Source organism: Haliotis rufescens, unplaced genomic scaffold (genome assembly GCF_023055435.1).
Source record: "Haliotis rufescens isolate VD_foot unplaced genomic scaffold, xgHalRufe1.0.p SCAF_13, whole genome shotgun sequence".
In the NCBI taxonomy this organism is placed as follows: Eukaryota; Metazoa; Mollusca; class Gastropoda; order Lepetellida; family Haliotidae; genus Haliotis; species Haliotis rufescens.
This window is the reverse complement of record NW_025963813.1, coordinates 10,969,855-10,984,026: the sequence shown is the minus strand read 5'-3', so window position 1 is coordinate 10,984,026 and position 14,172 is coordinate 10,969,855. Positions and strand designations below refer to the sequence as shown.

At 42.1% G+C, this 14,172-nt stretch overlaps 1 protein-coding gene across 5 annotated transcripts; it reads left to right on the top strand.

The window, feature by feature from the left end:
- Positions 1 to 1,756: 1,756 nt before the first annotated feature.
- On the top strand, positions 1,757 to 12,397 carry LOC124139078. 5 transcript variants are annotated; one of them, XM_048394176.1, is made up of 9 exons: positions 1,757 to 1,900; positions 3,243 to 3,320; positions 4,404 to 4,547; positions 5,262 to 5,360; positions 7,301 to 7,426; positions 8,398 to 8,538; positions 10,204 to 10,319; positions 10,741 to 10,789; positions 12,345 to 12,397. In XM_048394176.1, exons 1-8 carry the CDS (start codon positions 1,828 to 1,830, stop codon positions 10,771 to 10,773), a joined length of 810 nt encoding a protein of 269 aa, XP_048250133.1. In that variant the 5' UTR covers positions 1,757 to 1,827; the 3' UTR covers positions 10,774 to 10,789; positions 12,345 to 12,397. The 5 variants fall into 5 exon arrangements, with proteins under 5 accessions (XP_048250133.1, XP_048250134.1, XP_046362030.2 ...); XM_048394177.1 differs by having other exon boundaries at positions 10,741 to 10,816; XM_046506074.2 differs by having other exon boundaries at positions 10,204 to 10,320; positions 10,745 to 10,789.
- The last annotated feature ends 1,775 nt before the right edge of the window (positions 12,398 to 14,172 follow it).

Genomic DNA, 14,172 nt, shown 5'->3' with positions numbered 1-14,172 from the left:
TCGCTGACTTGGTTGATGCATGTCATCGATCCCAACTGCGTGGATCGATGCTCATGACATTAATCACTGGATTGTCTGGTCCAGACTCGATTATTTACAGACCACCGTCATATAGCTGGAATATTGCTGAGTGCGGCGTTAAACAACCAACCAACCAACCAACCAACCTTGTGCCTGCCAACCCCCTTTTGATTTGCGCGATTGGGGGTACGTGGGACGTAAAACAAAATCGTATCTCGTATGAAGATTCAACGTATAAACATCATTAGTGGTGTTCTTAGAAATGATGTTTCTTTCTTTTTATACTTATTTAAGTAATTTAACTTCAAATCGCACCTTTTAATGACCGAGGAACGTGTTCTCTTGGTCTTTGTGGTCAAATTTATCCCTTTGTATATTGAATTCAGCAGGTGCATTTAAGATTTTTATCAAGTAGTATTCAAAATTCAGGGGTGAGCAAATGAGACTTGAGTGAAAACTTACATGGTATTTTAGATTCAGGGGTGGAGGGGTTGGCGCTAATCTCGGTGTCAGGCCAATGTTCTGTTTCATTCAGAGTTCATCAGAAACTTTTGACATTGAGATTAAATCTTAACCTGCCAATACTGTGTTGTGAATAGGATGTATGAATGAATGTTTTAAATAATAAAATTAATTATTTTCATCTAAATTTTAGAAGTTGATTTTTTTCAGATATTTTTTTAATTGAATTTGCTGTTCCCTTGGATTGGCAACGTGATTGGCAAAATGCAAGAAAAGCAGGTGAAGTAAGCGGACCTCGCTTTTGAAATGCTTCACTTGCATCCTCAGCATACAGTCGTCCGACGCCCCATTGTTTCCGGTGCCCCCGGTTTGGTACCTACGGACCTCTCAGTAGAGTTATTGATAGGCCGACTTTGTCTGTCGCCCAGACCCTAAAGTATAAATATAAAAAACCCGTATCCGACTGAAGTCTGGAATGATTTTGCAAACCTGAAATTAAGCATTGGACTGGGCTCCATTTGGATTTTACTGGGATTTTGTGGATACATATTTTCAAATATGATAACTGATTTTCTTGGACTGAATGTTTGTCTAGGTTCGACAAGACGGCGCTTCCAGGGACAAGTCCCATTCGCTGACTGAGCTGATGATGAGCCAAACCAGCCTCTTCGATTCAGTTTTTTATTTTAACCTTTAATAATAATAAATAAATAAATAAATAAATAAATAAATAAATAAATAAATAATAAAAAAATAATAATAAAAATAATAAAAATAAAGATAATAATAAAAATAATAGTAATAACCAGCCTTACGGTGCAAGGATCACCAAATTCATATTTGCTGCAGTGTTGTTGTAATCTGTGTATCATATAAAATAATATTAATTTATTTTGCTGACAAAGCCACAGTGTTAGTGTAAAATCAACTTCAAACAGAATATACCATTGTATATTTGCAAGCACAGATCAATCGATAGCTCTGCGAAGTATAGTCAGCTATATATAGCCTTATTGAGAAACATACAACAAAAGGTTTTTAACAATGCATAGTAAGTAACGAGGAAAATTCGTGCTTGAGCATGGTCACATAAAAAAACCATTTGTAAAGTATTTTTGTTTGTTTTAGCGTTCTAGCAAGGTCTCTTCTGATAGTTCTTACACCTGAAAGAATATTTGACTTTTTGTTCCCATAGATTTTAAAGAAACCAATATTGCTTCAAAGACGAACACGTTTCTCCACGCGTCATGTGTGCCTGACTCTGTAAGGGATGTGTTTCATCACGAATACATAGATGGTATATAAGAAGCGGTGCCTATCGTTCAACTCAACATACCGGAGAAGATGAAGTTTCTCGTCGTGTGTGCTGTCGTGCTAACGTCGGCGTTTGTCCACGGGGACAAGGTTGAGGAGTATGGTGAGTATATTACTTATGACAAGTTTGGTTGTATAACCTGTGTTAAGATGTGTCCCTGCATTGTACACCCGTGGGAATTCCGGGGTAAATGACCCGTGAGGAGCCTGGGTAGATCTGTAACAGGCGACTTTGCTTGTCGTAGGAGGCGACTAACGGGATAGGGTGGTCAGACTCGCTGACTTGGTTTGATGCATGTCATCGTTCCCAATTGCGTTGATCGATGCTCATTATATTAATCACTGGATTGTCTGGTCCAGGCTCCATTATTTACAGACCACCGTCTTATAGCTGGAATATTGCTTAGTGCGGCGTAAACCAACAAACCACCCGGGTTAGAAATGATGTCCGGCTGGTCGTAAGAGATGACCACATGGATCGGGTAGTCAGGATCGGGTACTGCCTTGGTTGATTGCCTGTCATCGTACCCCGACCGTTGCTCACAATATCAACCACTGGATTGTCGGATTCGATCCCCGGTCGCGTCATACCTAAAAGACGTTAAAAGTTGGTACTTGTTGTTACCCTGCCTGACGCTCGGCATTAAGGGGCTAAAACAAAGGACTGGTCACCTCGGAGTCAGTATACTGTGTCTGGGTAGGGTATTCATGTTAAACTGCGGCATGATATCTCAGTGAGCTAGCACTAAAAAAGGACATGAAAATAGACATTTCAGGATGACCCATTGAATGAACCAAACATTTCTCGGATTGAATCGAATTTGTACTTTTGAATTTATATAATGTAATTGTATTTTTATACATACCTTTTACATCTCCCTTCATCATAACTCCTGATATGAACACAAATTGCTAGGCAGAATTCGAATTTAAAATATAGATCAAATCATTAAAAATCAAATATGTCCTTCTCCAACCTAATTAAACACCAGTACGTACAAATCTTCAAAGAAAAGCAGAGACAATTTACAACACAGTACTCGTATATTTTTAGCATTTTTTCTTTTATAGAGACAGCATACCGACTAAATAATCCCAAGCTATTAAAGCAAATTTTAAAAATAATAATACAGATTTGGAAATATTATTGGAAAAGAAGTCGATTATTGGTTTTGGAATTAAAGGACACATCGAAAGTTTGAAGTGACCAAGCATAAAGAAAAATATATTCAGGCATACGTTTGAACAACTTCGTAACGGTGTTCACATATCCCCATACTGTGTTCCATATGACGTATTTCATGTTTTATGTTATTTTCTCCTGTGATCAAATTTATACTAAAACAAAAGAAAGCGCGTGATATAACTGGAATGCTGTTCAAAGCGGCGTAAAAACTCACCCACCCTTGCAAATCGTTGGTATTCTGTATTGTACGTGTTAACAGAATTGTTTCCAGAAACCGAGGACCAGGGCATCGCCCCTACCACATTGGACGCCAGGATATCGGCCCTCGAAAAGAACAGTAAGTAAAAAAAATATACATGAATACCTTCTCTTTTAAAATGTTGTGGGGGCGGTCGGGGAGCCTAGTGGTTAAAGCGTTCGCTCGTCACGCCGAAGACCCGGGTTCGAATCCCGATATGGGTACAATGTGTGAAGCCCATTTCTGGTGTCCCCCGCCGTGATTTTGCTGGAATATTGCTAAATGCGGCGTAAAACAAAACCCCACTCACTCACTTAAATGTTGTGAGTGAATTAATATTGTTTCACGCCAAGGGAATCGAACCCGGGCGTGTGGTGTGACAAGAAAAAGGTTTAACCATTCGGCTACCCCACAACCCAAGCCAGTATTACTATACTTACTAAAGGACACGGTACCGAATTCTAACGCATCATTGACAAAAGAGATGACTAATGCAATTTACTATTTTGTCTTGTACAACATGTTCCCGAGTTTTTAGGTGAACTTGCGCTTGCATGTGTTTGTGACGGGAGCCACAGACGGGCTTGATACGCCCCCCTTTTGGCGAACACCCGATATCAGCACTATTTTACAGTGGTTCTTAAACACTTGGACCCGAGAAGATCCGGGTAAAGAATAGATCTTCAGCAACCCATGCAATCCGTATAGAGGCGACGATGCTTGTCGTAAGAGGCGACTAACGGGATCGGGTGGTCATGCTCGCTGACTTTGTTGATGCATGTCATCGTATCCCAATTGCGTAGATCGATGCCTATGATGTCAATCACTGGTTTGTGTGGTCCAGACTCCACTATTCACAGACCGCTGTCATATAGCTTGAATATTGCTGCCGAAAAAGGCGACAATGCTTGTTCATATGAAAATACAACAATGATGAGTAACAATGTCACATGTAAAGTTCATGATCACAAGGGGCGGTCGGGTAGCCTAGTGGTTAAAGCGTTCGCTCGTCACGCCGAAGACCCGGGTTCGATTCCCGACATGGGTACAATGTGTGAAGCCCATTTCTGGTGTCCCCCGCCGTGATATTGCTGGAATATTCCCAAAACCGGCGTAAAACCACACTCACTTACTCACTCATGATCACCAGCTCACTCAGCACCCATTGCTTCCCTTCCACAGTGACGGAGAATGAAATGCTGAGCGAGGCGATTCCATCACTAGCCATGGAGATTGAAAAAATGAACGGGGAGTTGGACAAGATGGATGCTTATATATCCAAACTTTATGCATTCACCAAGAAGATCAACAAGGAGATCAACGATGGTAAGTTAAGTTTAGCGTTGGCATACAAAGAAATGAAGAATATTTTGACAACGGATACCAGGAACTATATAATTCTTATGTTTATCACATACATGCTTGCGATAAACCAATACGATAAATATGCAAATGTATATAAACTGCAAAGAAGGTTTTGTTTGTTTGTTTGTTGTTTAACGCCGCACTGAGCAATATTCCAGCTATATGACGGAGGTCTCTACATAATCGAGTCTGGAGCATGATGTCAATCACTGGATTGCTTGGTCCAGACTCGATTATGTATAGACCGCCGTCATATAGCTGGAATATTGCTCAGTGCGGCGTTAACCAACATACAAACAAACAAATATAGGAGTACTGACGATTACAATCGATTCTGTTATCTATATGACATACATATTAATAATCACAAGTGCGGGGAATAAGGAAGACTTTGACTGAGTGAACTCGTGTGTATCTAATGGGAGAATATTTACTTTTAACGCTTCTTGATTTTTTTGCCTTTCGTAAGTTGTAAACCGCTGGAGCAAATAAAGCTAATGATATTATAGCTATGTGTATTTTCGTATCCTGAACATGATATATTAGGAAAAGAAAGTATTTATTCCTTATATATTATATCTACGATTCAGAAACACATTCGGCTAATATTATATAATCTGTATATAGTGTTTATGTTACAAGTGAACAGCTTGTTTTGGTTTGTATTTATTCCAGGCAAAGAGCAATTGTTGAAATCAGTAAAACAAAATGAGGCTTGGGCCGCCAAGCTGCCTGGTCAGATTGACGCCCTGGAGAAGCAAATAGCAAACAAGCGTAAATATGCCAATCTTTCACATGTTTTAACCCAATCGCTTAGGCTATTTTCAGATGTTCTGTTGAGATTCTGGGTCAGTGTATGTCCCATGTAGCTCATACTTGTAATAAACGTTGCCCATATACAATTGTGGCTTCGGTTGGTCAGGCGCTGTATCTTAGTTTCTAACCGTGAAGATCCGGGGTAGAAGAGGTCTTCAGCAACCTATGCTTGCCGTAAAAGGCGACACTGCTTGTCGTTAGATGCAACTCACGGGATCGGGTGGTCAGGCTAGCTGACATGGTTGATGCATGTCATCGTATCCCAATTTCGGGGATTGGTGCTCATGACATCAATCACTGGATTGTGTGGTCAAACTCGATTATTTAAAGACCAGCGTCATACAGCTGGAATATTGCTGAATGCGGCGTAAAACAAAAAACAAAACCAACAAAGTTTGTCCTCATTCCGTGATGACATACACTACCGGTAAAAAAACAAACATGTTTGATGGGGGCTAAAAATGAAACAAACACGACATGGTTATTCGATGGTGATGTATTTGATACGGATATCATAGTTTGGTTTTGGACCTTAAGTTTGCTTTGTTTCAGCGACAAGTAACAATTTAATAACATTTGTAATTAATTTGTTAAATCCAAATTTCAAGTGTATACTTTTGCCCATCGGTTTAGATCGAGTTTTATACTTTCACATGCCTCCGCTTTTCGCAAACAACTGGTGTCATCCCTTATTTTCAGTGATCAATTCATACAATTGTTACCGCAAGTTTGCCTTTTAGGCTGAATGGAGTCTTTTTTCGGAGGATAATCGAGACTGGTGATTCTCTGGCGTTGCCGTTAAAAATTCAGTTACACTTAGTCTGGTTTCTCTGGTCCAAGGGGCGGTCGGGTAGCCTAGTGGTTAAAGCGTTCACTCGTCACGCCGAAGACCCGGGTTCGATTTCCGACATGGGTACAATGTGTGAAGCCCATTTCTGGGGTCCCCCGCCGTGATATAGCTGGAATATTGCTGAGTGCGGCGTTGAACAACAAACCAAACCGGCGTCATACAACATTTCTTCTCATGGCAGTGTTTACGTATCAGCCAAGGTGGCTGAGTGAATTTGGTTTTATGCCGCATTCATGACGGATTCGCTATTTTAATATGGTTGATATTGTGCATTGTACACATATAGGGAGCACAGGTGTACCCCAGGGTATTTCATTTTGGAGGAAATACGGCATTTCACATATTGTTTTCTCAGTTAACTGCTGATGACATTTGCTTTAAGTTTTGCCAAATTGTCCCAAACTCCGTAACCAACCCAAGGGTCCCAGGAGTACACGTGACATACCTTCATACGAGCCTTTAGATCCTGTCTTCAGTATATGTGATTTGGGCGACTGCGTATGATCCTACCCTGACGGCTTGGGTCGTTGTTCATAATATCAATCACTGGTTTGTCTCGACTGTGTATGTGCCTCAGTACTGTATTTATTTGTTTATTAGTTGTTTAACGCCGTTTCAGCAATATTCCAGCTCTTTGACGGCGATCTGTAAATAATCGAGTTTGGGCCCGACAATCCAGTGATTGATATCCTGAGTATCGATCTTCAGTACTGTAACTGAAATATTGATGAGTGCGGCGGTAAACATGAAACAATAACAAAAAGTCGGGTGCTTGTGTTCCATATTCGGCATTATATAACTGAAAAGCTGTTTAATGCAGGGTAAAATAAAGCCAACTCCCTATTTTAAATAAGGGGCGGTCGGGTAGCCTTGTGGTTAAAGCGTTCGCTCATCACGCAAAATACCCGGGTTTGATTCCCGACATGGGTTCAATGTGAGAACCTGGACGAAATCACACAATCACGGTACACTGTTAATGAGTCCGAAAATCATTAATTTATTATGACCTAATTTTCATACTTCATTTCACTTCTCTGATTGGTATCAGAGGACAAATACTCAGATGAGGAGAAAGAGAAATATCTTCGTGGCCTGTGGCAAAACTGGAAAGAAGGAAAATCCGGGTTGGCCGCAGAGACGCCGAAAAAAGAGGAGGCAGCCCCGGAACACCATGGTAAGGAAAAGTGGCCTGCTTTTTGGAGGATAAAAAACCGGGACACATATTGATCATGTTCTTGTTAGAGCAACATAAATATATTATTGCACACCAAAGATTCCAATGACAATGTTTTAGTATGATCGATTATATTCATTGCATATTTCCCCTTATTTTATCCATTTTCTATTTTATATGGTTATATGACTTGGTTGATGCATGTCATCGATCCCAATTGCGTGGATCGATGATCATGATGTCAATCACTGGATTGTCTGGTCCAGACTCCATTATTTACAGACCGCCGTCATATAGCTGGAATACTGCTGATTGCGGCGTTAAACAACAAAAACAAACAAACAAAATCATTAACTATGGAGATCAAAGTGAAGATCTATAACCACAGCCACTACAATAACTCCAACATGCTGTAGCTTCTCACAGCATCAATGGGCTAATTATTTTTGAGAAGGAAATGGGGTTTAACGTCGCGTCCAAGATGATTGCATTTATATAGCAATAGTGTGTGTGGCTGCTTGTACTAGACCGGACTGATGCCGATTTAAAGTGCTAGCCCACTGAGATACCATGCCGCAGTTTAACATGAATACCCCACTCAGACACAGTACACTGACTCCGAGCCGACCAGTCCTTGTTTTAGGCCACCCTTAATGCCGAGCGCCAGACAGGGTAACAACAAGTACCATCTTTTAACGTCTTTTGGTATGACGCGGCCGGGTATCGAACTCCGGACCTTCCGCTCTCCGGGCGTACGCTCTACCATTAGGCCACGGAGGCGGTCTTTTAATAATATGACTTACACCTATTGATCATGAACCAATGGGTTACAAACGCGCCACGTTTCAGCAGCATCGCAGTGCTTTCTATGAAAATATCTACAACGGCGACATACGATGGACAAACCGGCCACTTGACCTTCAGTCAGGTGAACCGAAAATGGCTTATACAAATTCAGAATTAAATTTCAGATGCGACAACTCATCACCATCGACGCCACAGTCACAGTCATGGCGGTCATGGGGGTCATGGTGGTCATGGTGGTGGTGGCGACGGGTGGAAACAAAGGTGGCTAGCTAAGAAGAAACAGCAATGGTTGCAGCAGCATCAAGGTGAGAATAGTATCATTTCAAGAAAAGAAAACTTTTAATACGTTGGCAAAGTCTTTGTTCATCAAGGGGGCACGGGGGGCACAAAGGGGGCACTTTGTTCATCTAAGGTGCTGCGATTCGCTGTGCAGAGTTGCGTCTCTTGGGCACGCCAGAAACCTATGATTGTGGGTTCGAATCCCGATTCGCCCCGATTATGTTTCTAGGTTTGTCAGCACCATACCCGTGCTCGTGGGTTTCACCGAAGTGGTAAACGTCTGAGACCTGCATCACTTCGGGCTTTCCTCCAACACAAAGCTGACACGCCGCGATATAACTGGAATACTTTTAAAAGCGGCGTTAAACCCAACTCACTCACTCACTCACTTTGTTCATCAGGTTATTCATGTAGGGGAAGCTGGGACCCATTCCACAAAGCGATCTTAGTGTTATGCTTATCGTAAGCCCAGGTTAAAGTATGGGAGTTACGATCATCATGAAGCTGAGATCGATTTTTGGAACGGGGCCCTGGACGTCCGGTCAGAATATGATTTCGGTCACTACATCAAGACTTGCTATCAATCACTGGATTGTCTGGTCCAGACTCGATTATGTACAGACCGCCGTCACATAGCTGGAATATTGCTGAGTGCGGTTTAAAACAACAAACTAACCAACTTGCAGACTCCCCATGGTGTTAGTGGACAAAGCGCCAACAAGGGGACCGGAAGGTACCATCCTCGACCGCGTCATACCAAAAGACGTTCAAATATGGAACTTTTTGTTACCCTGCCTGGTGCTCGGGATTAATCGGTGTCAGTATACTGTATCTGAGTGGTGTGTCCATGTTAAACTGCGGCATGGTATCTCAGTGGTTATCACAATATCCGGAGTTGTACAAGCAGAAACCCAACTCAACTCAGTTCATATCCTATAATTCTACTTTTATCCCCCGCCACGAAGTGGAAGGCGGATCAGGGAATTGGTGCAGTCCGTCCGCCCTTCCGTCCTACCGTCCGTCCGTCCGTCCGTCACGTTTCGTTTCGAGAGCAGAACTAAAAAAATAGGCGATATATCTTATCCAAACTTGACATATAGATAAATCTAGTGGTGAACTTTATTTTTCGAGTATCCATGGCAACGACTTTGACTGACCGAAAATGACGGTAGTGCTCCTTTCCGAGGCAGATCTTGAAAACCGTACAATATGTCTTCACCAAACTTGGCAAATAGATAGGCCTAGTGGTAAACTTGTGCCTTTTGATAGTTTGAGATTTTTCTAAAACAATATTTTTCAAGTTTCCATAGCAACCGGACATGTCATTTTGGCAGAGGATATGAGTATTTTATGCTCGTTCAATTGCGAGATATCAATCACTGGATTGTCTGGTACAGACTCGATTATTTACAGACCGCCGTCATATAGCTGGAATATGACAAACCAACCAACCAATCATGCTTGTTCTCTCTGGAAGGAGGAGGCAAACATGTTCAAGGAGTTTTGTAGTTTGAGGTTTCTCTTTTTCGCGGCAGACCTACAGCACACAGGGTATTATTGTGTCAGGTTATTGTGTTATTTGTGTGATAGGTTACGTGACATAGGTTTGGATATGTTTGGATATGTCCACACACAAAATATCAGTTTCAAGGAAAATAACTTTTGTTGATCTCTATTATTTTTTGGAACAGCAAAACAGGAAGCCTCAACCATGGTTACCAAGGCGCCACGAACGGAGATAGACCTCGATGAAGGCTTTACACTTGACGCAAAACTCAGAGAGGGAAAACCAAGCCTTGATAATAACGGTATGTCAAATGATCAAATATTGTTGTACGCATTATCAATATCGGGTGGGATTAGTATGAACAAAATATCAAGGGGGCGGGGGGGGGAGGTGGAGCTTCAACTCGTTCCTAGAAGATGTCAGACAGATGCTCTGGTCCATGTGGTCACTAATGGTCAGGCTCGCTGACTTGGTTGTATGTCATCGTATCCCAATTGCGTGGATCGATGCTCATGACATCAATCACTGGATTGTCTGGTCCAGATTCGATTATTCACAGACCGCCGTCATGCAGCTGGAATATTGCAGAGTGCGGCTTGAAACAACAAGCAAACAAACAAAATGTTAAGTTTCTGAACCCTTAAACTATTTATGTCACTTTGCTGTGATCTTTATAGGGAATTTTCACACCACTTCACTCACTGTCGCTTAATGTCTTATTTCAGATGAAGAACGCGAGCTCATATTCCGATAGAGAGACCAACGTAATGGTGGGTACATCGCTGCAGCAGGATCTTGTGAACATACACTGTCTTCGTGTAAACCAGGGATAGAGACGATGATCTGGTGCATCCGAGTTTTCTGTGTTTCATTGTTGAGCTGTAAAAGCATCCGCTTATCGTGGTCAGAATCGTAGATGCGCCCCGAGAATGATCCTTAGTTTGCCCACAGTACACTTGTGTTCAAGGGTTTGATCATCAAAGAGGTACAGCCTGCATCGTTTTAGGGTCTCCCCCAACATTAGCTGATGTGCCACACTATAACTACACCACGAACTCACTCATAAACACAGGGAGGGAGTGAGTGAGTAAGGTTTTACGCCGCTTTTGGCAATATTCCAGCAACATCACGGCGGGGGACACCAGAAATGGGCTTCACACATGTCGGGAATCGAACCGGGGTCTTCGGCGTGAAGAGCGAACGCTTTAACCACTAGGCTACCAGACCGCTCCCATAAACTCAGGGAACAAACAAGTGTGTATTAATTAAAATCTCAAAACCATTTCCTCAATCATAGGAAATTCATTACGATTCCGACTAAATCATAAGCATGTGTTTATGAATTACTATCAAATTATGATGGAACCAAGTGTTCGCGAAAAGGTGAGCGTACCGTGCAGCAGCGGTGGCACCGTCATTAACACATGCAAAGGCAAGTCAATTGTTCGTCTGACAAAAAAACGGGAACATATGGTACCAATCAAAATGAGGACTAGCCTAACAGAAACGTAAATTTATTGTATTTTGTAAGAAAACAAACATGATGATTCATTCCTATTGCCAAATTCATAACACTTTGTGTTTAAATCTGTGTATTTGACTGCAGTTACTGGGTGTTCAGAAATGAGTACTGTATGAATGTGAGGATTGAACCGTGCGTGTGCGAGTGGCGGGTGCTACCAGTTGGCAAGACATGCTAACCCTTCCCGCGAACGCCTTGTGTCGTCATTGATCCTGTCATATGGATTTTAACCGATATTTTGCAATTTACGCCCAATGGAACCTGTTTCGGTGGATAATCGAGACTCATTATTCTGCAGTTTTATATATTAACCACTCGACCGCCCAGATGTTTAGGACCCGTGAAGATCCGGGGTGGAATAGGTCTTCAGCAACCCATGCTTGCCGTAAAAGGCGACTATGGGTTGGATAACGGCATCAATGGCGTGGCTAGGACTAAATACAAGTGCAGGTACCACTTGAATACCGTAAATGTGAAACCACGAAGCTCGCGTTAACTTGCGGGGATTGGGAGAATGTTTTCCTCTCCTGAAGAGCAACCCATGCTTGTCGTAAAAGGCGACTAACGGGATCGGGAGGTCAGGCTCGCTGACTTGGTTGATGCATGTCATCGATCCCAATTGCGTGGATCGATGTTCATGATGTAGATCACTGGATTGTCTGGTCCAGACTCGATTATTTACAGACCGCCGTCATATAGCTGGAATATTGCTGAGTGCGGCGTAAAACAACAAACCGAACCAAAAAAAAACAAACCCAGATGTTTAGACTGCCTCACCTTGAAGTATTTCCTCTCTGTTTCAGGTTGTTGTTTCGGACAATACATGTGAATACATCTAAATAAATTAAGAAGCAAGTTTTGTTGTTTTCAATTTATTTATTAAGTTTTGTTCTCGTGTTTCTGCTTTGTAAATGAAACATGATTACCCCACATCCCTTATCTCTTTGAATACGTCCATTAATTCTTGGAATCGGTACCTAATTCCTGGGAATCCTTCGTGATACCCGAATAATTACAATCGGAAATAGCGGATTATTTCGACAGAAACTGCAACCGGACTGCGTAATAGATTGTATTCAAGCTAAAAATCAATAGCAACAACAATGTCGTCATGGCTGAAAGCACAGGCAGTTATAAAGTACTCCTGTCCACATCAATATTATGGTATTATATGGTGCTTTCATATTGGCCTTGTTATAGGTCCAAGGTCAGTCATATTGGCAACGCCGATGACCAAAACAGGACTGGCCGATGGCCAAAACAGGACTGGCCGAAGACCTGTAACATGGCCAATATGAAAACACCCATTTCATTATTTATTTCTTAATGGACTATGTTTCCAAGTAGTATAGGCAAGGAGAGCACAAAAGGCGAAAAATGTCACAGTGGTAAGAAAATAGATCCACGCTCAAACGAAGTGTGATGACGACAGTCTAGCGCCTTCTTGTGATTGCAACATGAGGAATCTAATCATGGGAGACTTCCCACTAACTCCTATTGTCTATTGCTTTTGTTACAAAGCCAGTCAGGCGTGATAATCATCCCAAACAAAAGGTGTCTGTTGATCCCTCCAACACGTTGGTTGAGTGGGAATGAGCCCAATCGATCAGGCGCCAACGTTGTAGTCACAATCTTGAATTTGTATAATTCATTACCATTGATACGGACATGTACGGACCTCAGATATTTCCCCTTTGGCTCAGTGAAAAAGAATAATCTAATAAAAGCAAAGCTGTAATGTCAAACCACTACATAAAGCAATACGCGGTACTTCCACTTTAAAACCTGTTTAACATACATGATATCAATCGTATCCAACAGAATGTCCGCACAATGTATACACATCAAAAAAAGGTAAGCACCCCCTAATGCTATGTATCATAATACAGTACCATAAAGCATAGGGCGGTCGGGTAGCCTAGTGGATAAAGCGTCCGCTCGTCACGCCGAAGACACCGGTTCGATTCCCGACATGGGTACAATGTGTGGAACCCATTGCTAGAATATTGCTAAAAGCGGCGTTAAACCATACTCACTCACTTAATGTTCATAGCAAATACTAATTATGATATTAATGTTGTTGTGTCCGAATAATGTGACGGTTCATGCGTGATGGTGACGTCTCAATTTCCCGTGTTTTGCACGTGAATCATGCCTCCCTAGCATTCGGCAAAAGACAGTAAGTTCACGCAACAAATACTGGAACTGAAAACAGTGTAAACTTATTTGTGTAAACGTCGAGTCTGAAAATGTCTGATTATGTGAAGCACTTAGATGGAGAATCATTGGTATGCATGCTGCAGTGATGTCTTAAGGCGATTGGACGTCAATTGGGCTACCATTACTCAGTAATCAGCCGACTAGTGCGAAAACACGCCCAATTCAGTAAAGGACCTGCCACATACAGGACGCCCTCTTGTGACATCAGGACGTAAAAACAGGAAATTACTGCGATTACTGCGGGCAGCACCTTCCTGAGGCGTACTTGGTTACCCCATAGACGTCTGTCTTACCAAACATTGCGGAATCTTTGAAGAGCTGCTGGAATGAGGGCCCGAAGGTCATCAAACGCCCCCTACTGGTACAACGCCATCGGGGACTGCGATTACAATGGCGTTTGGCACACCAAGG

Bases quoted from the DNA above. Each gene is read 5' to 3' on its own strand.
- LOC124139078 (XM_048394176.1), top strand. From the start codon at position 1,828: ATGAAGTTTCTCGTCGTGTGTGCTGTCGTGCTAACGTCGGCGTTTGTC. The intron at 1,901-3,242 runs GTGAGTATATTA...ACGTGTTAACAG, and splicing joins GGACAAGGTTGAGGAGTATG to AATTGTTTCCAGAAACCGAG. The intron at 4,548-5,261 runs GTAAGTTAAGTT...TATTTATTCCAG, and splicing joins CAACAAGGAGATCAACGATG to GCAAAGAGCAATTGTTGAAA.